At 40.0% G+C, this 25,103-nt stretch overlaps 1 protein-coding gene and 1 non-coding gene across 9 annotated transcripts in view; one reads left to right on the top strand and one right to left on the bottom strand.

Moving 5' to 3' along the window:
• UBP1 (upstream binding protein 1) overlaps positions 1–25,103 on the bottom strand; it is a 55,174-nt gene that overhangs the window by 19,719 nt on the left and 10,352 nt on the right. For 4 of the 8 annotated variants that reach the window (XM_015132330.3, XM_077990657.1, XM_077990656.1 and 1 more), the window contains 7 exon segments: positions 19,082–19,233; positions 9,348–9,424; positions 5,165–5,270; positions 4,031–4,137; positions 1,888–2,040; positions 1,676–1,786; positions 1,130–1,237 (listed from right to left, as the gene is read on the bottom strand). In XM_015132330.3, the coding sequence (XP_014987816.1) occupies positions 1,130–1,237; positions 1,676–1,786; positions 1,888–2,040; positions 4,031–4,137; positions 5,165–5,270; positions 9,348–9,424; positions 19,082–19,233 (814 nt within the window). 8 annotated transcript variants of the gene reach the window in all.
• On the top strand, positions 6,358–6,418 carry LOC114676557 (U7 small nuclear RNA). The gene has a single exon (XR_003727613.1). It is a non-coding gene; the product is annotated as a U7 small nuclear RNA (small nuclear RNA).

The raw sequence follows: 25,103 nt of genomic DNA, 5'->3' as shown, positions 1-25,103 counted from the left end.
AAGCCCAGTTAAAGAAAATGTAATGTGCGCTTCCAGTGGCACTAGGATGAGTACAATTTCAATTTCATTGCATAGAGAAGCACTAAAACATTTTTATTCAATACTATAATTGGAAATGAGTTTCTTGTGATAGTGCTTGTGACAGTAACATTCAAAGTCTACATTTAACCACAGTAATTGTGATATGTGTAAGAGTGAAAAATCCTCTGGCACTTTAATAGTGCAAAGACTGCAACAGTGAATACAGCAGTCATGAATACATATGATGACAATTATTTTAAATGATTCTTTAATGTTCTGTGTTTACATTTACTGAAGGTATGTAGCTGATCTAAGTTTGCAAAGCAGGATCATCCTTTGTGGACTAATAGATGAAGAGTCATGTCATAAAATAAAGATTTGCTATACTTAACCGGACAAACCACATATTCAACCAGATGACCCTGACTGCATATTGAGGGGGACCCAGGTCTACGTGTAGCAAGGTACACTACTTTGGCCCGAAGCATTAATTCGCAATGCAAGTGCCAAGAAGAAACATGAATCCCATCAGTTTTTTTCTTCTACCAGTGCTGCCAAACAGGCTTTTAGAAGCATAGACAGACACACATTTTTATGCTACATGCAGAAAAATGTGACAAAGAACTGCACGTGTTAATGTCAAGCTTGCTGCCATCATCTAACTGTCCACGAAATTTTCTTATCAAGTATACATATGAGAAAGCAAGACCCTTTTCAGTTACACAAAAATAATAGCTAATTTACTAAAGAAAGTATTTTCAATTAATTTCAGTGCTCTTGAAGGAGGTATGTGTGTGGAGGAGAGAGAGGGAGGGAAGGAGGAAGGGAAGGAGTCAGGGAGGGAATACATATCTCTGAGTGTCTTTTTTTCCCTCCAAAACCACCCAATATGGTCAACATTGTTTTTTGCTTTGTTTTAAAGTGTTAGATTTAGGAAATTTTCCTCAGTGAGGAACAAACAGAAGCAGGAAGTCTAAACAAAAGCAAATTAAATCAAGACATGGACATCAAAAACAATTTTGGCTTTACTTTGCGGTGGAAGTTGGTCCTATATCTAACACTGCACAAGGTTTCTTGCACAATGAAAAGAGAAGCAGAAGTCCCTTACACTGCCTCGCTTTGCCAGAGAATCACCGTAGTCTGCTGGCAAAGTCCGCTTGCTGGACTTTTTCTGCTCATGTTCAACTGCATCTTCAATTATAGGCTCAAGCCTCATCTGGACAAACACCAAAGATTGGGATCAATGTCTTTTCATTATACAAAGAAAGATCTAACACCCTGTTTCATGTCTCTTCAGTCCAATTAAACAAATGTATGACTAACAGGATTCAAAGTTAAAGAAAATGCAAAACCCCAGCAGTGACAAAAATTGGACTTTCTAGGCCCCAACTTAAGTCTCTTGCCAACTTCAAAGTTTTTAAGGTCTGTTTCTAAGACCTCATTGGGATTTCAGCATCTTCATTTAAGATCCCACCCAGGAAACAGTCTAACAAAATCCCCAAATTTAAATATTTTCCCCACAAATTTCACAAACAATAACGTGTCAAACTGCCACCCAATCTTCCCCAACCCTTTTGTAGCAAAACTCATCTTGGAAATAGACTAATATGCAACCTTTGCTTCTCTTCCAAAACCAAATGCTGCACTACATTACCTCTGTGAGGATTGTGGTATCATAGGACGGCTGATACTTTTCTTTTTCATGAGCTGTTCTCTTCTCCATCTTCTCTCGGTCAGTTTTTTGTTTCCTGTCTGCACCTTTAGGCTTAAAAACAAAGTATACTATTTCATCCATCAGGTTGCAGACACACAGCTTTATAGGCAAAACTGAGCCTTAATTACGGAAAACCGGGTTCTCTCTCTTACCTTAAAAACTTTGATTTGGCAGCTAGCTGAGTGTAGATGATCTGTGTATTCCCCGTTTTCGTTCTGCTTAAATGTGTCAACCTGGATCCTAAAGGGCACTCCCTTTTCACCTCCGTGCTTCCGTGGAGTAAATTCTGTGCTGATGCAGTGTACCTATAAAACGATTCAGGCTGAAATGGATTCAAAGACCTACCACTGGTTATTTTTCTATTTTGTTCCCTCTTGAGTGACCTGACACCACTATAAATTCAAGATCCTTTAAAATGAACTCATCACACATACTAGCCAAATTATCTATGAACCTCTCTAATTGTTTTTAAGATATGGCTTCCCTCTCACAAATCCAGCTGAGCCTCTCCAGACTTTCTGAGCTCTTGCCCATCACAATGCCTCTCCTCTAATGCAGGACTTGGCTCCAATCAGGGGTACAACACTACAGTAGCTTCCTATGTATACTGCCCACCTCCACCTGGGACTGTCTGCTAATCTCAGACCCAGGGTCCTAAGCCCTGTTCAATCCACAGCAATCTTCACCTCATCATTTAGAGCTTCTGTTGTTTGTCCTCTACTGCCATTAGCCCTGCTCTACCCAGCCAACTATCTTACTGCCGTTCCTACAGACACTAATTTGTGATACTTTGCCTGGGGAAATTTCATAGTCCAGAAAGCCCACTACCCATACTATTCTGTATCCATCTAAACTCTTTGGTCAACTCTTCAAAGACTATTCAGGATCCAGAGGGCAATACTCATCCTTCTACCACTCCTGCCCTGTCTCCTAATACCCACCTGGATGACATCCTTAGGGTTTCACACAGAGTTAACAGCAAGACCTTGGTCATTTCTGACTGCTACACATCCCCTCTTCTAATGACTCACTATTAAAACTGATCTCTGCAATATGACAATACAACCTGAGATGTAAAGCCAGGTCTTGTATCAGTCTGATTTACTACATAACTAGTTGCCTTATAGACAAACACCAACAGTATGAGTTTATATCAATATTTGGCTGATATAAACCATGCCCCCAGTGATTTAACTGATGGAGAATAATATTGGTAGAATACCAAAAGGCAAAATTCAAGTTATTTTTTACAGTTCATGCAAAGCATAGCTTGTGTAGGCTGGTCAGCCAGTAAGTGGTTTTCCTCTTGTATATATTACCTACCTGGTAGTTTAAATTTCACCACATACAAATTTGAACATTCTGGGTATTAGAATTACTATTTTTTTAAAATATAGAATAATGATATTACAGTTACTTTTAAAAAATCATCTCTTAGAGACACGATATTTATGGATGAAATAGTATGTCTGAAACTTGCTTTAAAGTACTCTAACAGGCTGGGCACGGTGGCTCACACCTGTAATCCCAGCACTTCAGGAGGACAAGGCAGGCGGATCACTTGAGGTCAGGAGCTCAAGACCAGTCTGGCCAACATGGTGAAACCCCCATCTCTACTAAAAATACAAAAATCAGTCAGGCATTGTGGTGCACACCTGTAATCCCAGCTACTCGGTAGGCTGAGAGATAAGAATCGCTTGAATCTGGGAGGCAGAGATTGCAGTGAGCCAAGATCAAGCCACTGTATTCCAGCCTGGATGACAGAATGAGACTCCATCTCAAAAAACAAACAAACAAAAAAAAAAAACAGTGCTCCAACAATAAAAGGGGGAAGAAACTACAAAAAACTGCTAAAGCCAGGTGACAGTTACATGGACAATTAATCATCATTATTATCCTATTTGTAGAGGTTTGAATTTTTCAGTATTAGAATGTTTTTAAAATAATGCTTGAAGGAATTTTAAAACCTCAATCTTTTTTCAATTGTATCCTCTTAAATGGCAACTTTTGTTCAAGAGAAACACATCTCATGAAAAACAGACATTTTCATTATTGGGACTACTAGTGGTAAAAATAACATTTGAATAATGCTTTCCATATCATAGAATGTCTTCATATATGTTAGTTTAAAATAGGATGAACTTACTAGATTAAACCTAACTATCTATATAGAAAGACACTACAACATAGTTTACAAATAGGCATTTCAAGGAAATGATACTGTATCAAAAATTCAATCCTGCCATGACCTAAACAACTAGGTTAGTATGCTTCTAATAATGTAAAAATCCAAACCTGAATGAAAGCAGAGGTGCGTTTTGCTGGGTCCCACAGAAATTCAACCGCATTTAACTGGCTTGGATTTGTCCTTGTGTCAATTATTCCCACAGACATTGGAATATCTATGTTTTAAAAAGAAGTTACATAAAAACTCATCCACTTTAAATAACTTAAAAACTTACAACCTATTATATTCTAATGAAATAATTGTAACTGCTTTGAACTCTGTCCTTCAATGGTCTCCATGATCAACTTCCTCAACATGGAAACCTACCCTAAACAAGTATCATAGTTTCCCCTACCATGGTTTGTATTTCATTTTTTTAAGAATATGATAAGGCTGAGCGCGATGGCTCACGCCTGTAATCCCAGCACTTTGGGAGGCCAAGGCAGGTGGATCACCTGAGCTCAGGAGTTTGGTATCAGCCTGGCCAACATGGTGAAACCCCATCTCTACTAAAAATACAAAAATTAGCCGGATGCAGTGGCACATGCCTGTAGTCCCAGCTACTCAAAAGGCTGAGGCACAAGAATCGCTTGAACCCAGGAGGTGGAGGTTGCAGTGAGTCAAGATCATGCCACTGCACTCCAGCCTGGGTGACAGAGCAAAACTCCATCTCAAAAAAAAAAAAGAAAAGATGGTACCAGTTTACAATTAAATGGTTTCAAAATCGTAGAATTCCAGGTTCACATTAGTTTAGCACCAAAAAGTTACTTGACTCTTTAACTATACAACAACTCTCTCGGTTCTTTATAATACAAGGATGGGAAAAAAATAAAAAAATGTATACATGCATACATATATATATGTGTGTGTATGTATATATGGAAAACAACTCTAAAGACACAAGATCCTAGCCAGGCATGGTGGCACATGCCTGCAATCCCAGCTACTTGGGAGGCTAAGGCAGGAAAATCACTTGAAGACGGGAGGTGGAGGCTGCAGTGAGCCAAGATCGTGCCACTGCACTTCATCCTGGGTGAGAGAGCAAGGCTCTGTCTCAAAAAAAAAAAAAAAAAGACAAGACATAAAATCCACAAACACCAAAACTTTCCCCACACAAGTAATTCATGATGCCCACATAACACATTACTGGGCATAGCTAAACAATGCCCTCATCTCCATGGTCTTTTGATCACTGCCTGTACCTAAATCAAGAAGTCTGTCTCCTGGGCGATTCCACTTCCATCCTTCAAGTTGCTGATGCTCTGTGTATTGTAGCCGTCTGTCATGGAATACAACCCTTATGATGCTCTGTGGAATAAGTGGGGAAAATGAGTACTTTTAAACTGCTCCAGCTAAAATGCAGGACCATTTCTACTTCTTATGTGTTAACCCATAGCAGTAGAACATACACAACCAGATTCTGTTTTAAACATTCCATAAGTGAACTCTTTTGCCCTTGGATACCTGGATTACGGTACAATTACTTGGTGCAAAGAATTATAACTCAGAAATTAAAATTATAAATAAAATGGTAACTTACGTTTGATAAATAAAATAATTTGTTATTACAATTCAAAATTAAGGTTCTTCCCACTAAAATTAATGAGCAAGAATTATATTCCTATAAAGAAAATACCAGATGCATACAGGAGTTATTAAAAATGAAAAGACAGAGACAGAGAAACCCAGGCACAATGGTAAAACTTTGTTAATTTAAAATAACAGTTAACAATTGAGTTTTTTTGGCTGGGTGTGGTGGCTCATGCCTGTAATCCCAAAACTTTGGGAGACCGAGGAGGGCAGATCAGGAGGTCAGGAGATCGAGACCATCCTGGCTAACATGGTAAAACCTTGTCTCTACTAAAAACATAAAAAATTAGCCGGGCGTGGTGGTGGGCACCTGTAGTCCCAGTAGCCAATTAAAAGTAGCAATTTTTTTCTTTGAGATAGTTTAAAAAAGAGGCCAATGTGGGAGAAATTTATAGGGCTCAGTGGCTGCTTTATTCCATGCCCATCTTCCTCACCTGCACCCACACCTGCAGGGCCTGCCCAACCCATTACCCAGCACCCACTTCACACCTGACCACAGCAAAGCTCTCATAGTGATGGTGCATAGGCTAGTGGTGGCCCCTAAGACACCAGTGCCAGCGGTTCACATTTGCTAGCCAGCTTGTCTCCAGACAAAAGTACAGCACAGAAAATATCACAATTCTAATTGTTCCATATTCGGTGAGAACCATACTAAATACACATACTCAGATGAAAACAGTATGAGAATACAGATATTAGACTTCAGAGCTTTACTAAGCCCCATTCTAGGTCAGACTAAAATACTAAAGAAGATAAAAGGAGGATCAAAGTTAGGAAATTACAAGATATGTAAGAAAAATTCTAGCATTGTATAGCTCTTTTAGAATTTGTCTAGCAGGTTTTCCAGTTTCTACCAGAAAACCCTACCCAAAAAAGAATGGAAAGGAAAAAAGGAAGGAAAGAAAAGGAAGGGAGGAAGGGAGAGAAAAAGAGAGGGAGAAGGGAGGGAGAGAGGAAAGGAACTTCTTAAATGAAATGGGGAGAAAAATCTCATTATCTGAAAGTTCTCCCTAAAAGGAGATTGACTACATTTTCAGAACTAGCAACATGTGATGGGGCCCTAACAATAAGACTGAAAGAAAAAAACAGAACAAAAAAAGACGAAAACAGAACAATCAGAGAAAGCACATTGCTAAATATGTTCAGCACATTCAAGAAGTTCCAAAGCACCTCTGCAAACCTATCACTTGATCCCTAAGGTTCCCCCCAAGATTTAAGTAGCATAGTCGAAGATCCTAGGGCCAGTAAATAAAACTCTAGAAGTTTGAAGCATATTTTAGGGACTCTCTAGCTAAAAAAAGGATGTGATTTCCAAGAAATTCATCCTGCAGTCTTTGGTAGCAGCAGACAGTAGCTCTTAATCCCAGACAAGCTTACAGAATATAACTGAATGCCTGGCACATCCACCAAAAATCATGCAGCTGGCTTATCAAAGATGAAGTCAATGTAAAGTGCTTTAAAAATTAACTCTTTTCGGCCGGGCGCGGTGGCTCAAGCCTGTAATCCCAGCACTTTGGGAGGCCGAGACGGGCGGATCACGAGGTCAGGAGATCGAGACCATCCTGGTTAACACGGTGAAACCCCGTCTCTACTAAAAAAAATACAAAAAACTAGCCGGCCGAGGTGGCGGACGCCTGTAGTCCCAGCTACTCGGGAGGCGGAGGCAGGAGAATGGCGTGAACCCGGGAGGCGGAGCTTGCAGTGAGCTGAGATCCGGCCACTGCACTCCAGCCTGGGTGACAGCGCGAGACTCCGTCTCAAAAAAAAAAAAAAAAAAAAAAAATTAACTCTTTTCAATCAGTGAGCTAAATATTTAGATACTGATGCCTTCAGAATAAGTGGAATATACTTGTCTAGTATACTAACAACTAGTGTTGTGTCAGCGAAACATTTATTGTGCATTTATAAGTTAATGGTTTTGTTACTAACAGTAGTTCATTATGTCATAATGAGGTATCACTTTTCCCTTTATTTACTTGCACTAATTTTATGTATTAAATGTTTTTACATGTTTTAATTTGCAAGTAAATACAAGGAAGTTGAACTTAAAAGCAGTTATACAACTTAACCCTGCTATTCCAAGTTAATCTGACAGATATTTCAACCAGCTTGCCAAAATATTTTAAGCATTAGGTATCACCTATCAGAGTAATTATTCCTAAATCCTACCACCTATTCAGGGAACTGCCCTGGAAAGCCAGCCTGTCTCCACTGATAAATGACAAAGACAATTGTTTCAGAATTGATTTTCTTCAATGCCTTGATGGACACTGAATTTTGGCATTTGGTCTGGATGTCAAAGTTTGTTATATTTTCCTCAGAACACTGAATGGTCATGAATGAGGAAATGAGTTAAAATTACGAATTAGTAAATTCTGTAATCCAGCATACACAAAAAAAGCACAAGGGGGAATAGATGAAACAAGACTGGTAAATTGTGGAGCATGTTGAAGTTGGCAGGAGAACTTGTAAGAACTCATGATATATACCAGATATATTTATTATATACCACCATATGATGGATATATGTGGATTCATTGTACCATTTTCTTTACTTCTGGGTATGTTCAAATTTTACCATAATAAAATATTTTAAAAATTGTTCTAACATTTTTGGATCCAGTTTTAAAGACCTCAATATAGGGCCCATCAAATCCTACTAAATTTTATTATGGAGTTTACAATTAAAACAACTTTCCAACTCTTTTACACTGATACATTTAAACAAACAAACAAAAAAAACCCAGCATCTTACATGTGATGAGGCCCTAACAATAAGACAAAAAGAAAAAAAAAAAAAAAAACCACACAGAACAAAGACAGACAAAAACAGAACAATCAGAGAAAGCACACTGCTGAATATGTTCTGCACATTCAAGAAGTTCCAAAGCACCTTTGGTAACCTATCATTTGATCCCCAAGTAACCTTCCAGGTGCCCTCCAGGTACTGGGCAGCTGGCTTTCCCAGACATGCCACATTAGTTAACACACCAAATTTAGATTGCCTGAATCCAATTCCCACCACAAGGATGCCCTTCCCATGTTTACCCACCAAAAAGGCAGATCCACAGAGGGCAGTGTCTTTCCAATAGGATGCCCCTCCACAATGAGGGCCCAGCAGCACCTGGGCCCTGACATGCCACTCTGTGGGGAGATGGAAGGATCAAGAGAACTTGTCTCTTGCTAACACGTAGTCACATGAGGTTTCACCTTTCCCCAATTAAGATTCTTTCATTAACCCTGCCCTGTAATGCTATGGAATTTATAACTAGCCATGATGTATGATGGATACAGGCGAGGAGGGGCTGGGGGCAGGGATGGTTCTGAAGATATATCCTAAAAGAACAGGTTAGCTGGAAAACAGCTATGCCTCCTACATCTAGGATGATGACATCTTAATTCAGATACATGGGTAGGGTGAACAGAGATTTCAATTTTTTAAATGAAATTTTACAAGGTAAAGGATTTTTTAAAGTTTTATGCCAACACTGACATTCTTCCCCATATTATCTTTTACTTTTAGAGAGGCTTATAGTTTTTTGTTGTGGTGGTGAGTTTTTTACCCCATAACTGCAACAAACTTTTCTATTGTTCCTTGATTTCCAAGGGTCTTTCACAATTACTCTACCCAATAATGGCTGTAATTCCCATTTTACAGGTGAATAAACAAAATATAGCTCAAAAAGTTAAAAAGTTGTAATACAACAATTATTGAAGTGAAATTAATTTTTTTAAAACAAAAACTCATTCAATCACAGCAATATCCATTTGGGAATTAAAATGGACTGTCCTTACCTTTACTAATTTTCCACTGATCTCAGGCATATCACCCATTTTCCGATTATCCAGCATCCGAATTTCGTAAGACTGACCTATTTAAAGAAATTGTGTATAAAAAACAATCCTTATAAAGAACATCACTTTGCTTAACATAATTCAAAATGCATGTTTCTCAGAACATATATTACACAATGATAGTTAACTTGCTAGAGAAGCAAATTCAGGTTGATCCTTCTTTTCCCTGAAAAATCACACCAACCTTCTGTCCTTACATTATTACAGGAGACAAACGTTTCTCTGTCAATTTATCTTCATCTGCCACTCTCTTACACTAAATTTTTATTATGCTTGCATTACCTAAGACTAATTTTTGTAACAGCTTTTCTCATAGTTTACATACCATAAAATTCACATTTTTAAAAAGTACGTAATACATTAGTTTTCAGTATAGTCAGAGTTGTACAACCATCACCACTACCAGTTTTAGAACATTTGCATCATCCTAAGAGGAAACCTATATTAGTAGTCATTTCCAATCCCTCCCCCACACCCACCTCCCACCCCCGGCCCGGCCAACTGCTAGCAATCACCAATCTACTTTCTGTCTCTATGATTTGCCCACTCTAGATACTTTTATAAACAGAATCATACAATATGTGGGTATTTGTGCCTTGCTTTTTAAACTTAGCATAATGTTTTCAAGGTTTACCCATATGTAGTATGTGTCAGTCCTTTTTATTGTCAAATAATATTCATTCCTTTTTATTGCCTAATACTATTCCATTGTGTAAAGAACATACCAAATTTTGTTTATCCATTCATCAGTTGATGGATATTTGGGTTGTTTCCACTTTTAGTGTTCATTAGAAAACACAGACATTCACACATCAATCTAGATAATTAGGAAAATGCTGCAAAAAAATTAATAATGTACTCCAAATCCACAAAAAATGATTTCTGGATTATGTTATTAAATAATAAAAATGACAGTATAATTTGGCATGCAGAAAATCAGTAAAAATTAAAGAATGCTTATAGTATCACATGAATCTTTATAACTACCAATACCTTGTCCATACTCCCAGGGGGCTTACAGAAAAATATATAGGCCGGGCGCGGTGGCTCAAGCCTGTAATCCCAGCACTTTGGGAGGCCGAGACGGGCGGATCATGAGGTCAGGAGATCGAGACCATCCTGGCTGACACGGTGAAACCCCGTCTCTACTAAAAAATACAAAAAACTAGCCGGGCGAGGTGGCGGGCGCCTGTAGTCCCAGCTACTCGGGAGGCTGAGGCAGGAGAATGGCGTGAACCCGGGATGTGGAGCTTGCAGTGAGCCGAGATCTGGCCACTGCACTCCAGCCTGGGCGGCAGAGCGAGACTCCGTCTCAAAAAAAAAAAAAAAAAAAAATATATATATATATATATAAAGGATTCTAGAGTATAGGATCAAAATTCAACAAGGGGTTATCAAAATACAACTACATCACTCCAAGGCTGGTGAAGGAAAACAACATATATACAGTCTGTTACAAAGAAAAGTTGCTTACGTTCATTCAACAGATAGAGAAACACTAAAATACACCTTTATGGCAAGAGACTTTAAAAAGTTAAACTAAGATACAGATTGGAAGAAGATATATGCAGTATATTTAACAATGGATCTGTATTCTGAAAACAGTAAGAAATAATTTTCAAAATGAAGAATACAAACTTTTGAAAAATACACCATTTATATTTAAAATTACACTCAACCTCACAAGAATTTAGGAAATAAAAATTAACAAAAGGTTTATGCTGATTATCAGCTCAATAAGAAATATTTATTATTTTTTATTTATTTATTTTGACAGGGAGCTGCGCTCTGTCGCCCAGGTTGGAATGCAGTGGCGCAATCTCGGCTCACTGCAATCTCCGCCTCCCAGGTTCAAGCAATTCTCCCTGCCTTGGACTCCCGAGTAGCTGAGATTACAGGTGCCCGCCATCACGCCCAGCTAATTTTTGTATTATTTTTTAGTAGAGACAGGGTTTCGCCATGTTGGCCAGGCAGATCTTGAACTCCTGACCTCAGGCGATCCACCTGCCTCAGCCTCCCAAAGTGCTGGGATTACAGGTGTGAGCCACCACACCTGGCCATAAGAAGTATTTAATTAGGCTGGGCCCGGTGGCTCATGCCTGTAATCCCAGCACTTTGGGAGGCCGAGGCGGGCGAACCATGAAGCCAGGAAATAGAGACCATCCTGGCTAACACGGTGAAATCCCATCTCTACTAAAAACACAAAAAATTAGCCGGGTGTGGTGACAGGCGCCTGCAGTCCCAGCTACTCTGGAGGCTGAGGCAGGAGAATCGCTTGAACCCAGGAGACAGAGGTTGCAGTGAGCTGAGATCATGCCATTGCACTCCAACCTGGGCGACAGAGTGAGACTCCATCTCAAAAACAAACAAACAAACAAAAGAAGAAGTATTTAATTAAAAATCAAGTGGGCAAGTATGGGGGAGAAATAACCTTGAATAATGTACAGAATATAAACTAAAAAGTCTTTCTAAAAGGCAATGTGGCTGCACCTGTCAACAAATTAAATACTATGCCCTTTGACTCGGATTCTAATTGGTCAAGTAAAAAAAAAAAAAAAAAAAAAAAAAGTGTCACAGAGGGAATATTTGCAAGATAAAGGGCTAATCTCCCCAGTACATAAAGAGCTCCTATAAAATTGTGAACAAATGGGCTGGGCACAGTGGCTCACGCCTGTAATCCCAGCACTTTGGGAGCCTGAGGTGGGCAGATCACCTGACGTTGGGAGTCTGAGACCAACCTGACCAACGTGGAGAAACCTCATCTCTACTAAAAATACAAAAATTAGCTGGGTGTGGTGGTGCATGCCTGTAATCCCAGCTACTTGGGAAGCTGAGGCAGGAGAATCGCTTGAACCTGGGAGGCGGAGGTTTCAGTGAGCTGAGATTGTGCCATCGCGCTGCAGCCCGGGCAACAAGAACAAAACTCTGTCTCCAAAAATTACTAACAAATGTCCAGTATCCCTAGAAGAAAAAAATGAGCAAATGAAATGGACATGTGGGGGTCCACAAAAGAAGGAAATGTCAACAGTTCTTAAACGTATTGAAAGACACTCAACTTCCATTAGAGAAATGCAAATTAAAACCACACTGAAATCATTTTTCACCTATCAGATCAGCATAAATCCGTCAGTTTTCTGCTATATTAGATGTAAAGTGTAACAGAAAGAAGAGTTGAGGATTACTCCCGATTTCTGATCAAGGAATTGAACAGTCACCATTTCCTAACCTCAAAGACAGGTAGGAGCTCACTTGAGGCACAAAAATCAAGAGTTGGCCAAGTGGAGTGGTTCACACCTGTAAGCCTTGCACTTTGGGAGGTCAGGGCGGGCAGATTACTTGAGGTCAGGAGTTCAAGACCAGCCTGACCAACATGGTGAAACCCCGTCTCTACTAAAAATACAAAATTAGGCTGGGCACAGTGGCTCACGCTTGTAATCCCAGCACTTTGGGAGGCTGAGGCAGGAGGATCACGAGGTCAGAAGTTTGAGACCAGCCTGGTCAACACAGTGAAACCCTGTCTCTACTAAAAATGCAAAAATTAGCTGGGCGTGGTGGCAGGCCCCTGTAATGCCAGCAACTCCAGAGGCTGAGGCAGGAGAATCACTTGAACTTGTGAGGCGGAGGTTGCGGTGAGCTGAGATCGTGCCATTGCACTACAGCCTGGGCAATAAGAGCGAGACTCCATCTCAACAACAACAACAACAACAAAAAAAAAAACAGAAGAAAAAAGGCTCTGTAACACTTGCTATGCTCAAAGTGGTTTCCCTATTGGAAACTATTATATTCTTCAATGGTAATATCCACTGAGAGAACAACCAGACTTTCAGAAATTTCCTACTTTCTCCCCCAATCCATAAGTATTTTAATACCATGGCTTCCTGAAACAATAGTCTAGGTTGTAACTGAAATATAAAGAATGATCCAGTATTAATGAAATATAAAGTTAATATAGACCAACAGTAATATTCTATGAGACACTAGTCCTGTTTTTAGCTTTATCTTCTCAATTTACTTTTCATGTTTTATTTTTTGTTCCATTTTTGGCTCAGAAATGCAAAAATTCTGCCAGAGTTGAAAAATACAACTGTTGTGATTCATGTCCCCACCCATCCTTGAAAACACATACTCTAGCTTCATCAAATGGGACTCCAGGGTAATATGGAGCCCAAGATGTGACAGTTCCCATTTTGCTAAGTTCAATGCTTTAGAAACCTTATTTCTAAAGTCCTATTCCTATCATAAAATTTTAGTAACATGAACTGAAACTAATCAGGAGGAAATCTCATTTTGTGAAAAATGAAACTAAGCAAAAAGAACTTTCCGAAATATTTAACAGAATTCTTAATCCAATAAACATGCTGTTTCTAGGGCCTTATACCTGTACTTTATTAACATTCTTTTTTCTTTTTTGAGACAAAGTCTCACTCTATTGCCCAGGCTGGAGTACAGTGACGCAATCTGGGCTCACTGCAACCTCCATCTCCCAAAGTCAAGTAATTCTCATGCCTCAGCCTCCCAAGTAGCTGGGATTACAGGTGTGTGCCACCATACTTGGATAATTTTTTTTTTTTTTTTGAGTCGGAGTCTCACTCTGTTGTCAGGCTGGAGGGCAGTGGTGCAATCTCGGCTCACTGCAACCTCCGCCTCGTGAGTTCAGGCAATTCTGCCTCAGCCTCCTGAGTAGCTGGGACTACAGGCACGTGCCAGCACGCCCAGCTAATTTTTGTATTTTTAGTAGAGACGGGGTTTCACCATGTTGGCCAGGATGATCTCGATCTCTTGACCTCGTGATCCACCCACCACAGCCTCCCAAAGTGCTGGGTCTACAGGTGTGAGCCACCACGCCCAGCCTAATTGTTATATTTTTAGTAGAGATGGGGGGTTTTACCATGTTGGCCAGGCTAGTATCGAACTCCCAACCTCAGATATCCACCCTCCCAAAATGCTGGGATTACAGGCTTGTTAATTAACATTCTTAGCAGAGTATTCTCCATGTAGAATTTGGTCTCCAAATGAAAATGCATTTGGGGAGTAACAAGGAGAAATTCTTTTTATTTGAAGAGTTAGGGGTTGATCCAGCAGTAGCAAGTCAGCAAGGGAGTAAGATCACAAGTCTCACTCATATTATCACGTGTGGAAGCATCAAAGGCTCAGCCCCCAGCTGTTAAGACAAAAGGCAGTCTATTCCAGCCAGAGCCCTGCCCAAAGGGAAAGCCAGCTATGTGTACTCCACCCTCTGGTGGCTCCATGTTGGGACTACAGTTTTTACTCCACAGTTAAAGTCAAGGACTTAACTGCTCTTCTTATTCAGGCATAACCAGGCAAACACAAATACAGGTTGCTTTTTTATTTTGTTTGCATGGGGCGGGGATGGGGGACTGGAGTACAGTGGTACAATCTTGGCTCACTCCAACCTCCGCCTCCCAGGTTCAAGTGATTCTCCTGCCTCAGCCTCCCGAGTAGCTGGGACTACAGGCATGCACCACCACGCTTGGCTACTTTTATATTTTCAGTAGAGACGGTTTCACCATGTTGGCCAGGCTGGTCTTGAACTCTTAACCTCAGGTGATCTGCCTGCCTCGGCCTCCGAAAGTGCTGGGATTACAGGCATGAGCCACCGCACCCAGCCTTAAACACAAATAAGTTTTTAAACTCAGTCCTTCTGCAGTTCAAAAAGAACTCAAAATATGACACTAAGACATCAATACAACTAGGAAAACTTGCTCCAATTTCTACTGACAAAGTGAAGACTATACCGAATTTGATTTTTATTTTCTTTACAGCATTACATAGTGGCAAATACTCTTCATCAAGAATGACCATTTCGGCTGGGCGTGGTGGCTCACACCTGTAATCCCAGCACTTTGGGAGGCCAAGGTGGGTGGATCACTTGAAGCCAGGAGTTGGAGAACAGCCTGACCAACATGGTAAAACCCTGTCTCTACTACGAATACAAAAATTAGCCATACACGGCAGCATGTGCCCATAGTCCTAGGTATTCCAGAGGCTGAGGCAAGAGAATCCCTTGAGCCTGGGTGGCAGAGGTTGCAGTGAGCAAGATTGCATCGTTGCACTCCAGCCTAGGAGACAGAGTGAGACCCTGTCTCAAAAAATAAATAAAAAAGAAAATTAAAAAGAAAAAGAAAAGCGAGTCTAGTGAGCTGAAGACACTTTGCTAGTCTGGATCTTTGTTTGTCTTATTAGCTTAAATTAGCAAGCTTCTATTATTCAGTAGACAAAGAGGTAGGGTGAAAGATACTCAGAAATCTCTCAGTCTGGTCCAATCCTTGTCCAATGTAGAAAAAGCTATGAATCCTCTCATTAGAAAAATATACCTTTAAGGACTACATCCCAGCTACTCAGGAGGCCTGAGGCAAGAGGACTGCTTGAGCCCAGGAGTTCAAAAACAGCTGGGCAACATAGCACGATCCTGTCTCTAAAAACAAACAAACAAACAAAAGGAAAGGGAAAGAAGGCAGGAGAGAGGAAGGAAGAAAAAAAGGCCAGGTTCAGTGCTTCACGCCTGTAAACCCAGCACTTTGGGAGGCCAAGGCAGGAAGATCATTTGAGCCCAGAAGTTGGAGATCAGTGTGGGAAATGAATAGGGAGACCCCCCATCTCTACGAAAATTTTTTTAAAGAATTAGCCAGGCGTGGTGGCCTGTGCCTATACGCCCAGCTACTCAGGAGGCTAGGGTGGGTGGATCACTTTAGCCTGGGAGGTCAAGGCTGCAATGAGCCATGATTGTACCACTACACTCCAGTCTGGGTGACAGAGCAAGACCAAGAAGAGAGGGAGAAAGAAGGGAGAGGGGGAGGGAGAGGGGGAGGAAGAGGAGGAGGGAGGGAGAAAGGGGGAGAAGAGAGAAGGAGCAGAGAAAGAAAAAGAAGGGAAAGAAGAAAATATGTATTTATAGAAAATTTTAAAACTTGTTTAAGGATTCATGGAAAATCTTGGGTTTAAAACTTTTTGTCAAGATGATAAATGCTAAGATACAGTCTGTGCAAAACACAACACACTATTATATATATTATAATCCTCATATAGTTATTTTGAAAGGCATTATAATTTCTTTTAAAAGGGTACATAAAAGTACAATTCCTTTAAAATTACTCAATTTTTTTTTTTTGTTTGTTTGTTTTGAGACAGTCTTGCTCTGTCGCCCAGGCTGGAGTGCAGTTCTGCGATCTCAGCTCACTGCAACCTCTGCCTCTTGGGTTCAAGTGATTCTCCTGACTCGGCCTCCTGAGTAGCTGGGACTACAGGTGTGTGCCACCATGCCTGGCTAATTTTTGTATTTCTAGTAGAGATGGGGTTTCACCATGTTGGCCAGGATGGTCTTGATCTCCTGACCTCATGGATCCGCCCACCTTGGCCTCCCAAAGTGCTAGGATTACAGGCGTAAGCCATCGTGCCCAGCCCTTATTTTTTAAAATTACTAAAATATATGTTGTTTTAAACATGTCTACATATACAGTTCAGCTTTCTACCTTTTTTCTGAAAAGACTAGGAAAAATCAAGAAATAACACAATTCCAGAACCAGGAAAATACTCAACATTAATACTGCAGTAAGCAGAATAAAGTACATGAAAACCACCTGCCCTTATATTGATTATATTCAAGTGAGGTATCACCTGAGAAAGGGGCACAAGTGAGCCTACTGGAGTGCTGGAAAAGGTAAAAGTATGTAATAGTTTCAAGGGAATATATATGTAAAAATTCATTAAGATTTGTGCACATTACTGTAATACTTCAAAAAAATTTTGTTAAAACCTAAGCTTTCCAAATTGACACTGAGCAAAGTAATTAATTGCTCTAAGTTTAATCTATAAAATGAATAAACCTCTCCTAGAGTTACTGTGAGAACTGAATAAGGTTACCACATGTATTTAGTACAATGCTAGATGCACAGTATCAATTAGTGTCAGTCTACTATATCACTACTACAGATGGTAGATTATGACTTTTATCGACATGAAATATCTTTATCTGGTTTAAGGACAACCATGATAAACTATGGGCATTCCCCAGGCCAACAGATGCACATCCTACATGTTCCTTTAAACAGGGTGTGTATGTATACTAATTCATTCCATGGTATGTATGTAACAGAACTTATTCAACTATTCCACAAGTAAGGAAAATTCAGGTTATTTCCTTTTTTATCTTTAGAAATAAAGTTACAGTGAATATCCTTGCCCCTACATTGTTTCTTCTGTTATTTTTGTGTCTAAAACAGATTACCAAGTAAGTTCTTAAGGTTCTTTCAAATATAAAACGTCAGTCTCAAATAAGTGATTGCCTACCCAAACACTAAATATAAAAACAAACAGGGTATTGTCACAAATGTAGAGACAGGACTACCTGAAGGTAAAACCTTGTAGATTCTAAACTTATATATCAAATGAAAAGGTAGAAATAAGTTATTCTTCCACATTTCAGAATATTAATCACATGTAAAAGTCTAAAATCTATTGTTCTTTCCAAAACTTCCGGAGTAAAAATTCTATTTAATGACAGAAAAACAAATACTATATACTCTTAAGTGAAGAGATGCATAATTCTAATTTTTTGAAAGGAAACGTATATACATTCAAGAAACAGACCAAAAAGCTTAATTAGTCAATTTTTGGCATTATCCCTTCACATATTTCCCAGTTTTTCTACAATGAGCATATAACAGTAAAAATGTTCAAAAATTTTTTTTAAATCAGAATTCAACATGCTTTCAGTATATGTATCCAACAAATTAATTCCTACATTCAAAGTACTTTTGTTTACAGCGGTAAGTCACATCAGCCTGTGCCCAAACTGCAAAGAGCAATCTCTCCTCTTTCCAAAGATAAACTGAGCCAGGTGCAATGGCTCACGCCTGTAATCCCAACACTTTGGGAGGCTGAGGCAGGCAGATCACTTAAGGTCAGGAGTTCAAGACCAGCCTGGCCAACATGGTGAAACCCTGTCTACTAAAATTATACAAAATTAGCTGGGTGTGATGGTGGGTGCCTGTAATCCCAGCTACTTGGGAGGCTGAAGCACGAGAATTGCTTTAACCTGGGAGGCGGACGTTGCAGTGAGCCGATATCTCGCCACTGCACTCCAGCCTGGGCGATAGAGCAAAACCCAGACTCAAAAAAAAAAAGTACCCCTACATCTCCGTTTTCCCTCCTTCCCCACCATCTCTTTCATATCACTGAAATGTAACACTCTGACATAAACTACAAACAAGATATAGAAGATAAAATGTGATGTTGTTTATTTAGCCACAGACTCCATCCTGGTGCAGCTTAAGTCTATTTTCAGCACAGAACTGCTTCATGTTCAAAATCCAGGTTCCTTGCTAGCTGGACTTCTGATTCATTCTCAAGTTCCATATTGAAATCACTGGCCCTAAAAATAACTGACTTTCTTTCCTACCTGCTAGTCCTTTGGATTATGTCTTTAAAAATCCTGTAATAAATCTTCCTCCTCAGACCCTCTTTAACACAAATCAGTTTACACAAACTGTACTTCAGCTGCTCACAGTAAAATTCCTACAATTTTCATTAAGTTGTAAAATTTAAGAAAAGAACCTAATTTTTAATTATTACCAATAATCTAGGCTACAATGCCAAAATATTAGTTCGTATTTCTGTAAATTCTTACTTGTCAAATGTGACATAGCCAAACTAACCTTGGTTCAAATAAGTAAGCGTTTCATCATGCAGTTTTACTGCTGGCGACGTTGCGGCACACATCACATACTGAAAGGGTGGGTGCTCTGTTTCACCATCCAATGGAAGGCTGGAATCTTCCTGCTTGAAAATGGGCAATGCCAAGACATCACTGAAAAGCAAAAAATCAACATTGACCTTACTTTGGATTTGAAATATTTGTCTATGGCCATATCATCCTGAATGCGCCCAATCTTGTCTGAAATATTTAAAAGCATATAAACATTTAGGGATAGTTTTTGTTTTTTTTAATTTAAGATCAGAAATTATATGTACAATAAAAGAACTATTAATGCTATGTGTGGTTCACCTAAAGGATGGCATTAACAACCCCTATCTCAGGGTGGGAAGTGGTGGGGGGCAGCAGGGCAGCTCTGAACATATATATATATATATGGCACTTTAAAAAATTCTTTTAAAATTTTAAGGTCCAGATTCATTCTATTAAAAAAAGCAAGTCAAGAGTACATAGCTACCCGATTTCAAAGGCAAGAAATAATACTACTGCCAAAGATAGGTCACATTTGACACCACCGAATCACAAAGAAGCATTTGATTAAAATGGGGCTTTACAAAAAGTTCCCTGCTGTGCCTTGGCAAGTGCTAAGAACATAAAGCTTCACGCCTAGTCTAAAACAATGGCTCCTTCTGAGAGGTAAACAGTAGCAGCAGCAACAGCTGCTATTCTTCCCCCAAGAATAATCTGGGGCCCTGACTGGGAGAGTGATGAGGGGTCTTCTGGGACACTGTCCATACTGGATATGTTTAACAGCTTTACTGAGATATAATTTACATGCCATAAAGTCACCCTTTTAAAGTTTGTAATTCAGTGGTTTTAAGTATATTCACATCATCAGTATCTAATTCTTGAATTCCAAAATATTTTCTCCCCTCAAAAAGAAATCCCATACCCATTAGCAGTCACTCACCATACTATCCCAGACCCACTCAGCCCCTGGCAACTTTCTATCTCTACGGATTTGCTATTTGGGACATTTAAATGGAATCATATGACTATGTGGTCTTTTGTGACTGGCTTCTTTCACTTGGCATGTTTCATAGACCACCCATGTTCTAACATGTACCAATGCTTCATTCTTTTTTGTGGCTCCATTCCATTGTATAGACATATCATATTCTGTATCCATTCACATCATGGCCATCTGGGTTGTTTCCATTTTTCAGCAATTATGAATAATGCTACTATGAACACTTTTCTGTGTTTTTGTGTAGATAAATTCTGCTAAGTATATACCTAGAACTGGAATTACTGGATCACACTGTAACTCTGTTTAACTTTATTTCTTTTACTTATTTTTTTGGAGACAAAGTCTCTCTTTGTCACCCAGGCTGGAGTGCAGTGGTGCTATCTTGGCTCACCACAACCTCTGACTCCTGGGCTCAAGTCATCCTCATGCTTCCGCCTCCCAAGTAGCTGGGATTAGAGGCATGTGCCACCACACCCAGCTAATTGTATTTTTAGTAGAGACGGGGTTTCACCATGTAGGCCAGACTAGTGTCAAACTCCTGGCCTCAAGTGATCTGCCTGCCTCAGCCTCCCAAAGTACTGGGATTACAGGCATGAGCCATCACGCCCGGCCTCTGTTTAATTTTGTGAGCAACTGCCAAGCTGTTTTTCAAAGTGGTTGCAATCATTTTACATTTCCCCTATTAATGTATGGAGAGTGATTATTTGTTTTTAAGATAATTACCTGAGCTGTACATTTGTATCTTAACTTTTCTATACTCATTCTTCAATAAAAGGTAGAATAATAACAGTAGCAACAACAAAACATCCAAACAAATAACTACTATATCAACACCAATAATAGGGACTTGTCTGAACTGCTTATTTTATCTTTTTTTCCTACAAGCTGTTCACTCAGATACTTGGGTAGCCAGGTCAATTCAATTCAATTCAATTCAAAAACAGAATGTGAAAACAAGTGAAATGGGATGGAAACCCTGGGAGAGAACGTTATCCCACCAGTAGTCCCTACTCCCCACATGCATTTCTGCACTGTGCTGATTTTCTTTGTGTGTTTTTTTTTTTTTTTTTTTGAGACGGAGTCTCGCTCAGTCGCCCAGGCTAGAGTGCAGTGGCGCGATCTTGGCTCACTGCAAGCTCCACCTCCCAGGTTTACGCCATTCTCCTGCCTCAGCCTCCCAAGTAGCTGGGACTACAGGCGCCTGCCACCACTCCCGGCTAAGTTTTTGTATTTTTAGTAGAGACGGGGTTTCACCGTGTTAGCCAGGATGGTCTCGATCTCCTGACCTTGTGATCCACCCACCTGAGCCTCTCAAAGTGCAGGGATTACAGGCGTGAGCCACTGCGCCCAGCTGCTGATTTTCAAAGATACTAACTATCCACTAATTCTCCCTTTCTTATTTATACCCAGGAATTGTCAAAACACTCCTAGGTACACAAGTAATAACCAAGGATCACATGGTTAGCAGTGGTCCCCAACACTCCCATAGAGTTCTCGCAACACCTTGACCTAGGGATTTTGCCCCATCTAAGCTCCTGCCTTGGGGGCAGATACAACAAAACAAACAAACAAAAAGAATCAGATCACCTCTTTATAAAAAGAGGTCATAATAGTCAAATTGGCTCCAGGGAAGATGAAAATATATATTGCATTTTATGTGTATGCAAGCATTTAAAACCCTCTCAGGGAGAAAGAAAACAAGAATGAGATAAGAGTTGTGACTCTGAACCATTAATTACACTGAAAAATAACACAGGGAATAATTTTAACATTTCAATGCTAACTGCTTGGGTTGGGTTGATCATTAGATACAGATCATCAAAATAAAATGTATAACTGCATGAGAATGGCTTTTTATAAATAAATTGTTACATATGGAAGACACAATTTTATATACTTCAGATCCTAGAAGACAACCACCTTTTTATTCACTTGGTTATAGTCTCGATGATCCACAGAGAAAATAATATGCTCATGGTAAGTGCTAAACGACTCCTGAACAAACATATAAACACATAAAGATCATCTGCTATTGAATTTCCAATTAATTTTTTACTTAATTAGAAAGAAAATGCCTTCTAGTCAACACAGCAACCAGTGATCCTTTTTAAACAGAATTTAAACCATTTCAGTTCTCTGAACCCTTCCATCAGCTCACTTTCAACCAAAGTCCTTACAAAATCCTACAAAGTCCTATGCAACCTGCTCTTCATCCCCTCTTCTCGTCACCCTCATTCCCCCTGCTCCAACTACCCCGGCCTCCTGGTTCTACTCTTCTACTGGATATCATAATGGCTCATTTCATTCAAATGTCATCTTTTCAGTGACAACATGACACTGGAGTCCTCCCACCCACACTCCCAATTTCCCTACCCTAGCTCTATTCGCAGCTCTTATCACTTTCCAACAATATACATGACTTACTAAGTTTGTATCTGCCATAAGCACGTTTCTTCAATGACTGATGCCAGCATCTAGCACAAAGGAGCTCAAATACTTGCTGAATCAATGAACTGATTGCTGCATTAATAATCAACCAATTAGTATTAAGATTGAAAACTAGGTCTCCAGACAAGATTATAATTTCTACTACGTTGAAAGTGCTAAAACCTTGATGGTTTTTGTAATCCCATAAATGGAAACACATTTTTGAGTACTAAAGACAGAATGTTAAACAGAACTAAAAGAAGTAGGGTTTCTTTTTTTTTTTTTTTTAAGACAGAGCGTGACTCTGTCTCCCAGGCTGGAGGGCAGTGGCATGATCATGGCTCATTACAGCCTCAACCTCCCACCACAGCCTCCCAAGTAGCTGGGATTACAGGCGTGCACCACCATGCCTGGCTAATTTTTGTATTTTTAGTAAAGTGGGGTTTCCCCATGTTGGCCAGGCTGATTTTGAACTCCTGGCCTCAAGTGATCCACCCGCCTCGGCCTTCTAAAGTGCTGGAACTACAGGCATGAGCCACTGTGCCAGGCCCAAATGATGCATTTTAAAAGGCAAAACTGAAAGATCTACATGTCGGCAAATTTTAATGTAGCTTAGCACCAAAAATCAGGATGCTGGCCGGGCGCGGTGGCTCCAGCCTGTAATCCCAGCACTTTGGGAGGCCGAGACGGGCGGATCACGAGGTCAGGAGATCAAGATCATCCTGGCTAACATGGTGAAACCCCGTCTCTACTAAAAAATACAAAAAGCTAGCCGGGCGAGGTGGCGGGCGCCTGCAGTCCCAGCTACTCGGGAGGCTGAGGCAGGAGAATGGCGTAAACCCGGGAGGCAGAGCTTGCAGTGAGCTGAGAGCCGGCCACTGCACTCCAGCCCGGGCGACAGAGCGAGACTCCATCTCAAAAAAAAAAAAAAAAAAAAAAATCAGGATGCTAAAAAAGACCTGGAAATCACAACAAGCTTGATTACATGAAGTATAAAAATCTACTAGGTCACCTAAAAATCCAGCAATGTAAGCTGCCTTCAGGGACGTCAAATTAATGACTGCAAGACCCTACTGTGAGGCAGAGACTGCATTGTACACCCTCTCATAGCCTTTGAATTTAATTATATGAATGTATGTACTAATTTTCAAAAACAGTGAAAATTTGAATTTTTTTTAAGGACAAGATAGATAAAACATATGGAAGCTAAATAAGAATTCTAAGGAGACATGAAAGAAACTAAATAGAAAAAAACAACATAGAGAACTGACTGTTCAGTAACGGCAGGCTAAGTAATTTAAATGAACCTATACCCCATCCACCCTCACTGAGAACAGGGGAAAAAAAAGTTGTCAGAGAACACATATATTCTTAAAAGTATTGAAGAACTAACAAGATAAGGAAACAGGCCAAAATCTGAAAAAGTGCAGTAACTCCAAGCAAGCCTAGAACTGAAAGTGGCTTTTACCTACCCAACCTGAGGAAAGAACTGCAAAGCTGTACTGTAGTTTTAGTGGCCTTATGGGTGTAGGATACAGCCAACCACATTAAACCGGAACGGAAACAGCTAAATGCACAGGGTAAGGGTGAAGAGAAAGTACTGGTTAGTTTCTCCAGCATGGTCCGGGGAACCACTGACAGGTAGGGCTCCCAGGGGTCTGACAAGCAAGTGAAAAGATTTAGGCATTGAATTATTCCAAGTAATTTTGAAATGCCAGTACCCCAAAATAACCAGGCATAAAAGGTCAAACAAGACTCTAGGAGCAAAAACCAACGGCAGAAACAACAGACGACATATATCCAGTTCCAGATTTCGTCTGTTGGTATTCAGATCTTTTCTGCCTCTACTGCAGAAGGTTAGAAGCCTGAAAACTACATATAGAAGAATTCTTGCTAGACAGAGTCTTGTCAGGTTCTCCAAAGGCAAACACTGGTGGGAAATTAAAGAGCGGGAAAGGGAAAAGCCAGATGCAAAAACAGGCAACCAAACAGAACGCAGCTGTAGAAAATTACAGGGGATCAGCAGCCATGCCTCCAGCAACAAGCCCAAGAACAACCAGGTAACATGGCCGCCTCCTCCAACCCTTCCAGCTCCTTCGCAATCAAGTACTTCACTAAATCCCTCTCTGCTTGAGACAGCTAACTGATTTCTATTTTCCTGACTGTACACAGACCAGCAGAGATTTCAGACGCTGGAATTATCAGATCCAAATTATAAAATCATGCTTACTCTGTTTAAAGAAATAAAAGAAAAGCCTGAAACCATCTGCAAGGAACAGGAAACTTTAAAGGACAGCAAAAATGGAAAAAGAGCAAATAGAACTTCTAGAACTGGAAAATAAAACTGTCCAAATTAAGAATTCAGGTTTAATAGCAGCTCAGACAGAAGTGAAGACTGAATGAGGAGACTGGAATACAGGTAAAAAGAAGTTAACCAGAAAGCAGCACAGAGAGGGAAATTACGGAAAATGAAGAAGTTAAGAAGGGACAAAGTGAGAAGATTTTGCATTAAATTGAAGTCTCAGCAAAGAATGCAATAGAGGCAATAACTGAAGACAGGAAGGCT

The sequence above is a fragment of the Macaca mulatta genome, chromosome 2 (assembly GCF_049350105.2).
Source record: "Macaca mulatta isolate MMU2019108-1 chromosome 2, T2T-MMU8v2.0, whole genome shotgun sequence".
In the NCBI taxonomy this organism is placed as follows: Eukaryota; Metazoa; Chordata; class Mammalia; order Primates; family Cercopithecidae; genus Macaca; species Macaca mulatta.
Note: the sequence above shows the minus strand (reverse complement) of the source record. Positions and strands in the feature narration are given on the sequence as shown.